General features: G+C 39.9%; 2 protein-coding genes across 2 annotated transcripts; both read right to left on the bottom strand.

Annotated features, from left to right (window-relative positions):
* Positions 1–5,183: 5,183 nt before the first annotated feature.
* Positions 5,184–6,300, bottom strand: LOC311038261 (uncharacterized protein). The gene is made up of 2 exons (XM_084047661.1): positions 5,937–6,300; positions 5,184–5,550 (listed from the first exon to the last, which is right to left on the bottom strand). The coding sequence occupies exons 1-2, from the start codon at positions 6,164–6,166 to the stop codon at positions 5,370–5,372; spliced, it is 411 nt and encodes a 136-aa protein (XP_083903787.1). The 5' UTR covers positions 6,167–6,300; the 3' UTR covers positions 5,184–5,369.
* On the bottom strand, positions 6,204–11,870 carry LOC311038027 (GTPase IMAP family member 7-like; the record flags this gene model as incomplete). The annotated part of the gene is made up of 5 exons (XM_084047322.1): positions 11,815–11,870; positions 8,622–9,305; positions 7,410–7,522; positions 6,316–6,753; positions 6,204–6,281 (listed from the first exon to the last, which is right to left on the bottom strand). The coding sequence occupies exons 2-5, from the start codon at positions 9,301–9,303 to the stop codon at positions 6,204–6,206; spliced, it is 1,311 nt and encodes a 436-aa protein (XP_083903448.1). The 5' UTR covers positions 9,304–9,305; positions 11,815–11,870.
* Between the last annotated feature and the right edge of the window lie 4,189 nt (positions 11,871–16,059).

Raw genomic sequence — 16,059 nt, 5'->3', positions numbered from 1 at the left:
CCCGCGGCCCAGAATCCAGTTCATGGCTGCAGGCTTCTTATCCGTACAGTAATTCCCACTGACTGATAGGACCTCCATGTCTCGGAAACGCTCCTTCAGTGTCGACACAGCCTTCTCCGTTCCCTGGAACACATTCAATAAATACCATTCCACACGTTCAGCCTTTATTGTAATGGAAATACAGACCCAACAGACCACATGTGACAGAAACACAAGATTCGGGGGATCATAACTAACAGGCTTAACACTGGGCTCAGATTACAGCACTTTTAAAATATGAAACGATATGGAAATCTGGTAGCATCACAGTAATCTTTTCTCTTATAAGATCATCTTAAACATGCACTACAATAAGTTAAAAAATAATGGAGCATCATCACACACTTGTATTCAAGTAGCACTTCACCCATTTTCAACCTTATCTTGATCATATAAACCAGTGGTTTTCAACATTTTCCATGCTAAAGACCCCTAAATTGATATACATTTGGCCGCGGACCCCCATCTGAAAATGTTTTGTGCCAGGGACCCCCAGAAGAGAAGATTTGTGATGCAAAATTCTACAAAATCTTCAAACACTTTCAAGATTTGTTGTAAATGTTCAAAAATAGCAGATCTACAAGCGCGCAACGTGGCACGAAGTGACGCGCTGCGAGCTTGTATATCTGCTATTTTTTAATAGCCAACTTATACAATATGGATAAATGGGTGGACATGTATTAACACCACGAAGCTATGGGAAAATAAATTGGAACACAAAAACCAGGACAGTTATGCACAATCTACAGCAGGTCTACAAGTTTTCTTAGAGAGTCTGTAGCAGATCTACAAGCTCACAGGCTTACCTTAGAGAACATGGTCATGCCTATGGGTTGGGCTCTGGAAACCGGATTCAAAATTGAGGAACCATCACATTTCCATGAGGTTCCATCACATTTGGAACCGTTTTCGTAACTGGTTTATCACACTGTCAGAGCTGGTATGTGGATTTCATGTCTGCTGTATACAATACCGGTGGTTCTCAAGAGGACCTCCATAACGGGTCCATTTGGTTCCATTTTTACACTCACAAGAGTTGCAGACATGTAAGGGTCCATGTGTAACCCCCTTAAAATGGCTATTCTGGCCTAAATAAGGACCCCCCCCCCCACCGTTGTCTAATAGCACCACAGTAACACAAATGATATAAACAGTAATGAGTTAGGTCTAATGATTATTAGACCTATAACTATATCTGAAGATGGTTAATAATTACAGACAGTGTAGAGCTACAATATGGAAGTAAGACCACGAACAGGGACGTGCAGAGAATGTTAGAGGAGCAGGGGCAAGAACCAGCAAATATCCGATCTACAAGCTCACAACGCGCCAGGCTGCAACGCATTGTGAGCTTGTAGAGCGGATATTTTCAGTGCTCAACACAGCGCTCAACTTAGTATAATTAAGCCTTTACTGGAGATGCTGCATACGGCATCGACATCGACATACACAGAGGACAAATATTTATTTCAATAAAAAATGCTGCATTCTAGTTAGTTTGGAAAAGGCAATTCTCTTGAATGCTGCCTTCGAGTACAGCATGGAGAGAGAGAGAGAGGGTGTTTGCAATTATTTTCATTGTAAATGTAATGCATGGTGAATGCATGGTCTTTTACCCACCTTTTTAAAGATGGGTAAAAGTTCAGGGGATCAAGCCCCCTGTGATGTCTATGTGTCCACGTGCCTGACCACAGATCATAGTGACATTTAAATGTAAAACACAGAAGGCTGCATGAAAGATTACAGAGAGAATGAAAAAAATATGTATTTGTTGGATTGTCAACAAATCAGCTTTTACATGAATGTAACACGATGGACATAAGCACAATGACAGTTACCAACAGCAACATGAATAGTAAAGAGAAACTATAGACTGAACAATGTAAACCATCAGTCCAGAACTAAAAAGACAACCCAGTTCTACAGTGGATTCATTCATCATTCTACTTGAGTCATTTGTCACCTAAAATGTTAAATGTCTACCAGAATACAGAAGACAGATGTATTTTATCTACCCTATCTGACCACATGGTCACAGCAATTAATGCTCAGTGTGTGTGTGTGTGTGTGTGTGTGTGTGTGTGTGTGTGTGTGTGTGTGTGTGTGTGTGTGTGTGTGTGTGTGTGTGTGTGTGTGTGTGTGTGTGTGTGTGTGTGTGTGTGTGTGTGTGTGTGCGTGCGTGCGTGCGTGCGTGCGTGCGTGGGTGCCTGCCTGGATGCCTGTGTGCGTTCGTGTGTGCGTGCGTGTGTGTTTAAAGTGGGTGAGGTCATAGGAACAGAGCAGAGACGAGTCACTATTTTGGCGTTAGATCAAAATTACTTTTGATACAAGGTTTCTGCCCTACAGAGACAATATTCTGTTTTCTTCGTTCATTTGTTGGCCCAGATGTTACAGCTGTTCTGGTTTAGTCAATGTTTAGTCAAACATACAACAATAATGTATCCAATGTATCCATGTGCACCACTACCTTTAAAAACCTCTATTTTAAGTAATTTTCATATAATTGTATAAATGAAAAACTGATATTGTTGTTTAGATATTTTATTAACTAGTATTTAACTATGTTATGTCATCTATTTAGACAGTAAACACATGATGTAATAGAGCTGGTAGATAATAGAGATCAAACTAATAATTTCCAGTACTGTATTTTTACATGAACCAGTGATTTATTTGTCTCATCTGATAGATGAGACAAAACACTGTACATTAATATACAGGATCCCTCACACCAAATGGAATTAAAAATAAAATACAACAAATTAATCTATATTTCAGTCATCATCTCAATGAACTGAAGTAAACAGTGAATTTATATGTATATTTTATATATTGAACTGAAACCTGGAATGTAAATACACCTTAAATCATATCTAGTTTCAAATGTGTAAAGAATTACACGCGCAAAATGTTCTTGTGTACAAAGCTGATTTAGTAATCAATATGTTTTAGATAAAGTCAAGATAAATGATAAACTATGTATTTGTATTTGCTGTTGAAGCTCCTTTAGTCATTAGCTGACATTGACAAATCAGTTTTAACCTAAACAATGATATAGTTTATACAAACATATAGAAATGTGTTCATATTATAATAAACAGGAAAATACTTTCATTTATGTTTAATAAAATAATTATTTATTTGTTATACATGCTGATTTATCATCAATACTTAGAAACAATTGTATCTGTAGGCAAACCAAATGTAACCTTAATAATACGCATTGATATATAGAAATACATTGTAATAAACTGCATAATGTTAACAACAATGAAACCAACCTCAGGTGGATTTTTATCAAAGTTCATAAAATAAAAGAATGAACACATTCCTGTTTCCCTGAAATTATAAGTTATGACAGAAATAAAGGTAATTACACAACATCACAGTATTAATGTGATGATGCCTCATTCATACAGGTTGATGATTTTATTCAAGGTGAAAAATCAACCTCCTTTAAAAAAAAAAAATTGTCACTTTATCACTGTGTTATATGACACAAACAGCAGTTTTAAATTAATGTGAATTAATCACATGAAATAAACACTCCCTATGTGTAGAGACTAAGAGTAAGTCAATAATAAAGAACCAGGAAGGAAACATTTACAAATATTACTGAGATCATTAATGATGAATAAATGACGTGAATAAACATAATTATAAAATAAATCAATGTCCTGACAATGATCATGTATGATATCATCACTGTCAGGTGGAAACCTTGTATATCTAAAACTATTTCAAGAAATGCAAAGAAGAAAAAGAAGAAAATAACCTTTTTTCTAATGGATCCAATAGTTATTATTTAGTCAGAAGCTTTTGTTAATGCTTTTGGTTCAATATTTTTTTCTTTTCTTTTTTCAAAACTTAAAAAAAATTGCCAATCTACAAGCTCAAATCGAGTCACGTTGTGACTCGTTGTGAGCTTGTAGATCTACTAGTTTTACTGCTTTTGTGTGATATAGTATGATGAAATTTGAAAAATGAGATGCAAGGTTTCTGCCTGACAACAATATAAAATGTAAGTTGAGGAAATCATAATTAAAATGTGTGTGAGCTTCTCTCATCCGTGTCACATCCTGAAGAGGGCGCAATTGATCCAGGATGTGTCAAGTCTGTCTACAGATTAACCCTTTCAATGCCTTAAAAACATTAAGATGAAACGTAATCATAAATCATATAAATGTACGGCTACACCATGATCCTGTTATGAGGATATTCTAGGGTTGCCTGTGTACATGAATGCTGCGTTTGTACTTTCACAGAGCAGTCATCATTTACGTTGACACAAGTAGTTGCATTGCACAGTGGCTGCTGTTCAAACTGAGGCAGGCAACAAGAGTTTGTTTTATCAAGGCTAAACTTACAGGCTAAACTCAAACTGGATGGATCACCTAATATATTTATTTGATTTTAAGAGATGGATAATGGATACAATGTCTATGTCCTGCTCATGTGTTTAACACACATACTGTAGTATACATTTTATGAGATGTCTTATTTTCTTTGGTTATGTACTTTTCTGTTGTTGTTTTGTCCCTTGTTTTGCGCTTTTACTTCTTTGGCCTCGTCTTAGCCAGGTGTCACTTGTAAATGAGGTCTAGAACCTCAATGTGACTCTCCTGGATAGAAGTTTACTGATTTAAACATCAATATTGTGACATATATGTTCAAAAAGATGTTCTGACATGATTTGCATTTTTGTTTTTTTATGAATTATTTCATGATTGTATTATTTTATTTTCTGTCTCTTCTCTTGTCTGTGAACAGAGACAGTCAAGTCTTTCAAGCTCCAAACAACTTGAATAGTTACTACGTAATTAATTCCATATGATTATGTACATTTTGAGCTACTTTTAATATAAATACTATTTTTGTATGAGTTTTATCTATACAGTTATATTGTACATGGCATCATGATTGCATATAATTCTTGATTTGATAATTGTTGTAATTATTTGTATTATTCATCTGATTTATATCTATGAGTCATCTTCATCTCTCACACTCATCACATCAAGCTGGCTGGAAACTTCACTTTCATATCCTGAAGAGGGCGCTATTGGTTCATGGTGTCTCTTCAGCAGCCACTCGTGAACGTTGTCAGGTGACCTGCAGTATGAACTTCCTGCTTCAGATGGTGTTCCACCCAAGCCCCCAGAACCCAGTGCTTGCATTGAAGCGAAATGGACATGCTGGCCATTCGTAGGTACTGCAGCTTAAACGGAATGGGGCCACTGTGCGAAAACTGTTTCGACCAATGGGCTTGGCTCACGAGCTTGCGCACACGCTTGCGCACAGGGACGCGCACCTCTGTGACGTAAAACGCGTCACTTCTGTGACGCAGAACGGATCACAGTGGCCCCAAATAGGCTACGCCCATCACACTTTACAACCCGGAAGAAGGGGTGAATTCGCTTCACGCGCTGGGTGAGCAACTCAATGCAAGTGGACGGGAGGCGATATCCGGTGCCCTCTCTATTATTTTTAACTCTATGGTTCCACCACTCACTGCAACACAAGACAACACAAAACAAGATACTTAGTAGTAGTAGTAGTAGTAGTATTAATAATGTATTATTATTATTATTATTAATAATACATCATTATTATTATTAGTAGTAGTAGTAGGTAGGTGTGTGTGTGTGTGTGTGTGTGTGTGTGTGTGTGTGTGTGTGTGTGTGTGTGTGTGTGTGTGTGTGTGTGTGTGTGTGTGTGTGTGTGTGTGTAACTAAGAAGGTAATGTAATGTATATGCAATATCACTGAAAGGAATCTTTATTAGAGTCTCGGTCACTATTTTTCAAGTGTCTTTTTATGAGTTTATCTGATGACGTAATGTTACATTTAGAAAAGTCACTGTAAAAAAATGAACAATTACAGTATATTGATACTCACTGCTTGGAGGACTCCAAGGATTGCTCATCCTTCTTCTCCTGACAGCTGGCAGGGTTGGTTCTTCTGGCTCCTTCACCACAAACTTCAACACCTTCTCTATCATCTCCTCCTCTCTCCGCCTCCCTTCCTCCTCTCTCCTCCTCCATTCCTCCTCTCTCCTCCTCCATTCCTCCTCTCTCCTCCTCCCTTCCTCCTCGGTCGTCTTGAATTCTTCTTCTCGTCGGTTCCATTCTTCAGCAGTAAATGCTGGCTCTCCTGACAGTCTTTCTAACAGTGTCTTCTGTCTTGTCTCATGTCCCTCCCTGAGGTGTCCTGTGTCTCTGACAGACCTGTCTTCTCTTGAGTCTGAAGGTACAAAGTGTCCTCTGTTCCTCGTCACCATTTCTTCCACTTTCTCCATCAGCTCTGATGACTCTGAGATGTCCCACTCGATGCAGTCTAGAACATGATACCTGTACGCACATTTCTCCAGGATCCTCCTCAGAGGTTCTCCTTCAGACTCTATATACTCCTCAACACGTCTCCCTCTCAGCCAGTATCCCATTGTGAACAGAACCAGAGTGTGTCTCCAGACTCTGTCCCCCAGCAGCTCCATGTGTTCCTCCACTGATCTCCTTTCAGCTTCAGAGAAACTGGAACAGAGAGGAACATCCAACAGGACAGCGTGGGGTCCAGGAGAACACAGAGTCACACCGTGTAGAAGGACATCTTTGATCTTCTGTGATGGAGATGTAGTCGACCAGTCTGGACAGATCACCACACTCACATTTCTGTCAGCAACTCGTCTCTGTTGTCTGACCCATTCTGTCTGTTTAGTCTGTAAAATTAGGTTAGTTATAATAATCAATACATGTGACTCAGGATGTTTTAAGCTAAACCATAATTTAAACGACAATTCTGTACTAAATAAAGACCCCCCCCTCCTCCAAACTTTGTCTAATAGCTCCACAGTAACAGAAATTAAATAATCTGTATTGAACTATATAGAATTATTAAACCTAATTATATCTGAAGATGGTTAATAATTATGACCAGTGTATGCTACAATATGGAAGTAAGACCACGGACAGGGACGTGCAGAGGGTGTTAGAGGGATTGAAAGGGACACTTTTGGACGTATTTTGACATATTTCTTTGACATTTCTAAACCGAAAATAGCAGATCTACAAGCTCACAACGCCAAACGTCAAACGTTGTGAGCTTGTAGATCGTCTATTTCCAATGTGTGACACAGCACTCAACTATGTATAATCATCAAGCCTTTACTGGAGATGTGGCATATGGCATCGACATCTGCATACACAGAGGACAATTCTTTCAACAAACAATGCTGCATTCAAGTTCAGGAGAGTTTGGAAAAGGCAATTCTCTTGAATGCTGCCTTCGAGTACGGCATGGAGAGAGAGGGTGTTTATTTCACCAAATGTTAACTGTCTACCATATATAACATGAAGTCCATATAATATTACTCACCTTCCTTCCTCTAAACACATTCTCCTGCAGTATTACACCTCCAGCAAAGGTCCTCGTACCCTGGTCTCCTCCAACCAACATCAGCTCCACATCTGGTAGACTCTGATGTTCTCCTGACACACAAACTCTACATTAGTTCACTATTTCACTATTTAAGGACTGGATTCAGAGATTAAGCTAAAGTATATTAATTATTACATTAATTCTGGCTGATTTGACCACAGTATAACTAATGTATTGCTCACATGGTATAACATTGTATGTTCTCATGTGATAAATTATGTTAATGTGTTGACAATTAAGTAATTAATGCCTGGAAAATGTACATTGTTTTGTCATTAAATCAGTTATAACATCAAACTTAAATTTTACAGTATCCTTCATATTGCTGCTGTCGGGCAGAAACCTTGTAGCTCCAAATTTCTGATTTTTCATGTATTTTTCCATAAATTAAAGCCCTACTATCATACAAGTGTGTCGCACACAAGTACCAAAATTAGCCGATCTACAAGCTCAGAACACGTCTTATCATGACACGCTGTGAGCTTGTAAAGGTAGGCGTCGCCCATTATTGACAGACACGGATACTCAACACAACTATACAACACCTACACAACTACACAGCGGTGGTGTCAGGTTACACATTATGGGTGGGCCGAAACACACAAATTTCATTTACATATACAGTATGCTCCACTACAGGTGTTATGCCTGGTTTGCAGAATAATGATTAATGATTATGATTGATAACTAATGATTAATGTCCGACCATGTAACTTCTGCTACACTATGACCTTTTTACCCCCTTTATGTACTTGGCCGTCCTAGCCTCCTTATTCATTTTTCAGGTGTTATGAGCCCCCAAGCTCATAACACCTTGCACTGCAAGGCGTTGTGAGCTTGAAGATCGGCTATTTTCACAATGTTTTGCCTCTTTTTTATGTCATAATTGACAATTTGGCCAATTTGGTATTAAAAAGTCATTAAATTGTAACTTTAGAAATGTTCATATACCCTGTATACATTTATACTTTATGTTGGTTTGTTTACTGTTGAGTGAGAAAACAATGTTGTACATTCAGCTAATCATCTGGGGACACCCAACATAATGTGGGGACCCCCCTGGGGGTCCTGACCCCCAGTTTTGGAACCACTGTTCTAATCAACAAGTGTTGTTGTTACTGTCTGTCTGTCTGATTTTATAATCATCACCTTCAAACAGAGCTTTCAGAACAGTTCTCTGTCTGTGTGTTTTGGTCATCAATGCCTCTATGTTCCTCTTCCTCTCTGACAACTTCTCTGCAACATCTCCATCAACTCCAAAGTGTCCACCTCTGTTTCCTGTGACCATCTGTTCTATCTTCTCCAGCAGCTGTGTGACCTGAGTGACATCTCTCTTCTTATTGTTGAAGACATGATACCTGTTCCCACACTTGTCAACAAGCCAGCGGAGGTCTTCCCCTCCAGCCTCAATGTGCTGCTCAATGCTTCTGTCTCCCAGATGGTCTCCATGGGTGAACAGTACTATAGTGTGACTCCACACACTCTGTGACAGAAGTGACATGTATTCCTCTACTGCTACTCTCTCTGCTTTGGTGAATGCTTTATGAAGAGGAACTGTCAGAAGAACAGCATGTGGTCCAGGAGGACAGAGACACACACTGTTCTGGATCTCCAGTTTGTCCATCTCTGGAATGTCCTGTAGTGATCTGTTGTAGTACCAGCCTGGTGAGTCCACCACTGTCAGATGTGTCCCTGCTACTTCACCCTGTCTTACACACTGCACTGACCTTAGAACTCCAGCTTTAAAAACACTTCCTCCCAGAATGGTGTTTCTTGCTGAACTCTTTCCAGACCAATACTCTCCCAACAACACAATCCTGAGGTAAGCCATTCCTGTCAGAAAAAAAACATTGTTTAGTCACAATAAGTCACAACAACAACAACAACAATAATACAAATTAAAATAACGAAATAATTAAAGCTGCAGGCAGCGATGACCGGGCCCTCGCACCTATGTCAATGTTAGGGGCAAATAATATCGAACAATCAGAACAGGGAGCAGAGCTAAGCAACTGTAATGAATGACAAGGATTTTCAACCGAGTCCAATAAGAGTCTCACGACTCTACGACAGACTGTTCAAAAGTTACGGCAAAACAGAATAGGGGCGGGGCTAAGTAGCTCCAATGAAGGACAAGGACTCTCAACCGAACGTCACTTGTTGTAAGTCGCACTTGTAAGGACCCCCCCCCCCCCCCCCCCCCCCACACAAGACTTGTTTAAAAAATATTCAAAAAATTCCCTTTTTTGTCAACATTCTTGAACATGGCAGATCTACAAGCTCACAATGATTTTGATGCAACATAAACTCATTTTGCTGCAGAGACCCCCAAGGAACCTCACTTTGAGAACCACCTCTACTATACTAAGGGTGCGTTATTAGTGCTCCTATTAGTTTGTATGGGCCAGTGTGATCAGTGCTTAAATTCCAAACGCACCATAACAAATACTATATACCAGTATATATCTGTATATTACTAGTAGTAATAATTTCTGCCTCCTCCATCCTCCATCTCTGTCTGGCAGAAACCAGCTAACTACATTTTCAGCTTTTTTGTTGTTGTCATAAATCAGTGCTATTGAACACTCTTTACGTCTGTGTGTTGGTTAAAAAAATATTGAACCAATGAAAAGTATTAAAAAGCGCTTCTGACCAAAAGCCATTGGATCCTCAAACTTTCTGCAAAACCAATTAACCCCACCAAAGGGGAGTGGAGGTTTTGGACCTACACCATGAATTTCAGCATATCTTGGGATTTATAAATGAGTCTAACAACGGGCCAATTGATCTGCCTACTTTGTATAATCCCTCCCCCTCCTCAGTTCCAAATTTGCATTTTGTGTGTGCGTGCATGTGCGTGTGTGTGTGTGTGTGTGTGTGTGTGTGTGTGTGTGTGTGTGTGTGTGTGTGTGTGTGTGTGTGTGTGTGTGTGTGTGTGCGTGTGTACTGTCAGCCGCTGTGTACACGCACAATGTTCTTGTGAAGCAGCAGGTGTTTGTTTATTTATCAATTCATTAATTAATAACCTTTCACTAAAATACGCGGCGGTCTGAAGGGCTTGTCAATCTATTTCTCCCCCCCCGGAGAACGGTGGGTGGAGTGGGTGGAGGGTAGACGGCAGAGACGGGCTCTCCCGTGTCTAGCCGACTTGACTTTTTATTTTTACTAAACAATCAGTGTATATAGAATAATGTCGCTCCAGTAGCGAAGCATCAAACCATGTAATAAACGATCTGTCTGTCTACCGGCTCCGTGGAGGGAACAGGACTCCAACATCTCCTCAGCCCAGAGAAAGCAGCAGTTGCTCGGGGAGACCAGAGGCGACAGACCACAGAACCAGGAAATACTGTCACATGATTTTTTCCTTTTACTTGTTAATTTGCGTATCTAAAATATAGATTCCCTGTCGAATCTCCTATTTACACCAACATTGTTGTTGTGAATCAGTTAGTTTGTGTTTTTTTATTAAGACCACAATGGTTCATTTTTGTCATTTGTAGCAGAGAGAACACAGTGGTGTGTCACGGTGAGAGAGATTCTTCAGACTGACTGTCCCTGGAGAGCAAGCAGTGGTAGAGAGCAGACGGCTAGTTCAGTTATTTAGCAGCTTGTTTATAAAGTTTGATATATTGTTTGTATCCATAAATAGGTTATGTAGTAACTAAATATAGACTTATTTCTCATCTACAGCAGCTATTTTACATTTTAAATTTCACAATGTGCTCCAGTTGGCCTGTTTGGTCTCAGCTTTTTTTATGCGTAGCTTTTTTTTGGTGCGTACGCAGCATAAAGTACATGTACTCAAGTTCTGTACTTGGGTACAATTGTGAAAATAGCCGATTTACAAGCTCACAATGCGTTGCGATGCGACGCATTGTGAGCTTGTAGATCTGCTATCTCAAATACTTTTATACTTTGACTCAAGTACATTTTGAATTCCAGACTTTTACTTGTAACAGAGTATTTTTATATTGCAGTATTGATACTTTTACTTAAGTACTTTAGTGGGAGGGGGGCATATTTTAATGAGTCAATGATGTGGGCGGGGAGTAGCTGGCCAAATGAGGACAATGTGGTATTGCAGCTGAAAATGCTTTGAACGAGTGGTGATTTAGGCTCAAACCTTTTGAAAAACGTTTGAGGACATAAACAATATGATATTAAATATATATATTATATATATATTTAAATGCATGGTGTAGATCCTACACCATGCATGTGTAAAAAAAATGGAAACACTCAAGTAAAGTAAAAGTACCTAAAGTATGCGGTCTACAGTAACTACAGGCTGACTTGATTTTATTTGATTTCTAATATGTAGTATTGGAAGATTAGTGCCTACCTTATTACTGTCTACAGAGTTTGTCATTGAAGAAACACAAGTCCAGACTCTAAGCGTCGTCAACATGGAGGACTGAGAAGTGATTCCTGTAAATGAAGAACACTCCTCTTTCTGACTGCTGCTCTGAAGGAGTACGTCACAGCATGTCAGAGCACTTGCTCTCTGTTCACCTGTTTATTGTGGGCAACTGGTGGGGAGAGGCAACAACACGTGCATGTCAAACTTTGCATGGAATGAATGACACTCCAGCTCTTTAGGTCATGAAAAAAGAGCGGAGGAACAAAAACAACATGCTCAACCAGTCCAACAGGAGGGAAGAGCAAGGACACATGCACACATCTTAACCACAAGGAAGCAGTTCCCCCAGAGGAGAGTGTTGTTGTTCAAACAAGGTGTTACTAAGAATATGACAAGATATCTCAACAGTACATTATGTTGTCAATTATCTGTATTTTGATAAACTTCTGTAACAGAGAGGTCCTTTGTTACTGATGTTTGGCACTTTACAGTATTTTGCACAGTTGTAGTTTGCATTAAGTCATGATTTTAAGTATTTATTGAATTATCCGCCTCTCCGCCTCTCCGCGGCCGCCTCTCAGCAACTTTCCCAGAGATTCACCAGCTTACATGGAACTGCAAATATTTTCGAGGCACCCCAATACACTGTTGGAAGCTCACCCTAACCCTAAAACCGAAATAAAGTAACACAAAAACAAACACAATCCTCACGGGCTGGGCACACGGCGCGCGTACAGTACGTGTGTGCAGGGGGGGGGGGCCTGATCAGTGTGCCATGCCTACCTGCCCGGCTTTCAGTTGTTCCGCCACTGATGAGTGTGATAAGAGACCAAGGGCAATATGTTTGAGTAGTGCAATATACGGAATCCTGGGTGATTATTGAAAGCTTAACATGTCCCTGTAAGTTGTGCATGTGGCCAGAGTAATTGGGCTGGACCAAGTCAGACTTTGATACATTTTGTCATCGATATGTGTTCATAATGTGTTTAAGCCATGTGTCACGCGAAGCTTGACCAATCACTTTGTTGACGGGTCTGACCAATCAGAGCGTTGACGGGTCTGACCAATCAGAGCGTTGACGGGTCTGACCAATCGGAGCGTTGACGGGTCTGACCAATCAGAGCGTTGACGGGTCTGACCAATCAGAGCGTTGACGGGTCTGACCAATCAGAGCATTGACGGGTCTAACCAATCAGAGCGTTGACGGGTCTGACCAATCAGAGCATTGACGGTGAACACGGACAAAGTCAGGTATAGAGCAGGATCCGAGCGGCTAGCGCCGCTAAAAACCAGAACAGTACTGTTCCGTTTTTTTTTTTAACATGGGAGTGGATGGGACTTCCGGCGAACGGAACGGACGCGGAACGGAGGCGAACGGAAATGTGTGGATGTATCCAGATGGTGGCAGGATGAGAGCTGGACACCACCATGTCACCTGTGTGGAGAGCTTCCTGTGTTCATGTATTGTTTGTATTGGTGAACAATCGGAATAAATACAGTTTTTTAGTTGCACCCTAAGGCCTCTGTACTAACTCCAACCGCAAGTCGGGCATTCTCACAACTTCATATAAAAGAAAATATTGTTGCTATCTGGCAGAAACCAGTTAACTCAATTTTTCATTTTTTCATAAATCAACGTGTTTGAACACCCTTTACGTCTGTGTGTTTGTTACCAAAAATATTGAACCAATGAAAATTATTAAAAATCGCTTCTGACAAAACCTCCTAACTCCATTGGATCCTCAAACTGTCGACCAAACCAGTTAACTCCACCCCCTCTCCCCTGCTCAAGGACACTTCAACACTAACTCTGGGGGAGCCCGGGATCGAACTGGGAACCTCACGGTTCCCACTACCGCCCCGTAGATCTGCTATTTTTTTAAACATTGTGATTAAATATATTTTTAAAGCAAACATTTGTAACTCAAATCTTTGCTTCTGGGGGTCCCTGGAACAACATATGCGGGGTACATGGCCAAATATATATCATTTTGGGTGGTCCTTGACATGGAAAAAGTTTGAGAACCACTGGTATTATAGAAACATAATTTCTTTTAAAAACAACTGTTAGGATTTAGAAAAGGAAGAGCAACAAGGGTGGGTTTTCACTCAGTAGAACCAGTAGAAGCCCGAGAAGCATACCCTATTTTATCATAAATGTTTTAATCTATGAGAGCATGATTTAAAAAAAATGCATATCATGAAAATTGAGAGAACACTTTAAACTAGCGACTGCAAGCATAAAGTATTTATGACAATGATTACTTCGGTAATAAAATCAAGTGTGAAGTCCGGTCGAATCCCCATTGTAATCAATGGTGTGAATTTTTTTTGTAGCCAGCAGGAGGGTGGGGGGGGGGGGATAGCGACGCCTGCTAGGCCATTAATGAGAAATGCAGGGAATTCAGCACTTCCTTATTGGCTTCGTTTTAAAAGCGGCTGTTTGCAGCCAGGTTCATTCCTATGTTAATTTCCGGTTTTGCCACTCGGAGTTGGCAGCTTTTGTCAGACTGTTGGTTGGTGTTGCATGTGCAGGCGCTTCAGGAAGGTGCTAATGTTTTAAATAAGTTAAACACACTCTCGCGAGATTCCAACTATGCAAAGTACACATTGCGTTATATAGCGTCTAGTACACTACACCACTGATTTTAGTTAAACTATAATAACATTTCCTGGGATGTGAATATAGTGCTGCGTGAATTAATCTCCAACAAAGTATTAATGCACTTTAGTTAAAATATACTCTCTATTGAAGTGTTCTCCTTTGTAATAATAATAAGTGTGTGTGCGTGTGTGTGCAGTGAATCCAGGGGGTTGGGCACCAGCATTGGTACTCAGAGCGGTGGCAAAGAGAGAATATCCAAAGTTCCTGAAACGTTTCACCTCCTACGTCCAGGACAAGACCGCTGGCAAACCCATCCTGTTCTGAGACACACAGTTGTGTAATATCTGAGGTTCTTTTATGTTAAAGGGGTATTTAACTTTAAAACACTTTTGGGGGCATTGCCAAAAACGACTAAAACTACTTTTTTTCCCATATGCCCAGACTGCCAAGAACGACTAAACAACTGTTTGGACGTTTTTTTTTTTTTGCTCACAAAATAAATTCTTATCTACAAGCCCACAACGTGTCACAGGGTTGTGGGCTTGTAGATCTGCTATTTTAAAAATCTTTTCACAATCAGGCATTAGTTAGTATTGATTTAGCTTTCTATAATAATACGTGATTCAGTAGCTTTCTTTTAGGCTGCAAATGTTTTGCTACAAAATGTCATTTTCAGCTCAAATGTTTGTTTATATTGTAAAAACAAACAAAAATCACACCTGTGTGAAGGTAGCGGCGCCTTTGATATATTTTGTCATAGATATGTGTTTCTACTAGAGAAACAATATTAAATCTCTCTTGTATCCTCGGGGATAACATCACTCTTTGAGCTCATTTTTTGGTCAATGACTGCGTTTTTCGGCTGCCGAATGAAAGGACTCTTGGACACTAGATCTCCTTTGTCAAACCATTCTCGCATAACGGATGACTGGATCCCCGAACTCAGACTTTCTATTACTTCACCCTTCGTCTGTTCATCATTCAAAGATTGTATTTGAACATTACGTTCTTGTATCTTTCTCTTTCTATTCGTCATATTGGGAAGAATCTTGGACAGATCCCAAGATTCCCAAGATAAAGTTAAATTGAGGATCTAACTTTAAATAACTTACCTAGAAGGAGACTTTAGCCAAATGAATAATAAAATGAAATTATTAAATATTTCTAGATATTACTCATTGTTTATTTAGTCATTCATTGTTTATATAGACATCTAATTCTATATTCATGACATCATAGTGATGTCATGAATAGTAACATAGTGATGTCATGAATAGTGACCAATCAGAACGTTGACGGACCTGACCAATCAGAACGTTGACGGACCTGACCAATCAGAACCTTGGCGAGCCTGACCAATCAGAACGTTGACGCAAAAGCCAGGTATACCTAAAGGTATAGAGCGGCTAGCGCCGCTAAAAAAACATTAAGTCCCCGAGGGCGTTTAGAGGTCATTCACTAAACAAACCCTATGACACAAGACTTGACCTTTTGTTTGACCTCGTCTCTCTGGTGATGACGTTGCACGTTGGCGATGACATCACATGTCGGTGATGACATTGCACGTCGATGCTGATGGAGGGACGAGGCAAACCGATTTTGTGTTTCGTGTTTGTATCTCT

This window comes from Gymnoscopelus microlampas, assembly GCF_963454915.1.
Source record: "Gymnoscopelus microlampas genome assembly, chromosome: 21".
NCBI classification, from domain to species: domain Eukaryota; kingdom Metazoa; phylum Chordata; class Actinopteri; order Myctophiformes; family Myctophidae; genus Gymnoscopelus; species Gymnoscopelus microlampas.
The sequence above is the reverse complement of the archived record's forward strand: the minus strand, read 5'-3'. Positions and strand labels throughout refer to the sequence as shown.

What these genes read in the sequence shown, in the direction of transcription:
- LOC311038261 (XM_084047661.1), bottom strand. Translation starts at nt 6,166, where the DNA reads ATGGAACCGACGAGAAGAAGAATTCAAGACGACCGAGGAGGAAGGGAG. An exon ending in TCCTTGGAGTCCTCCAAGCA is followed by an intron (nt 5,551 to 5,936) that starts GTGAGTATCAAT and finishes CTTGTGTTGCAG; the next exon opens with TGAGTGGTGGAACCATAGAG.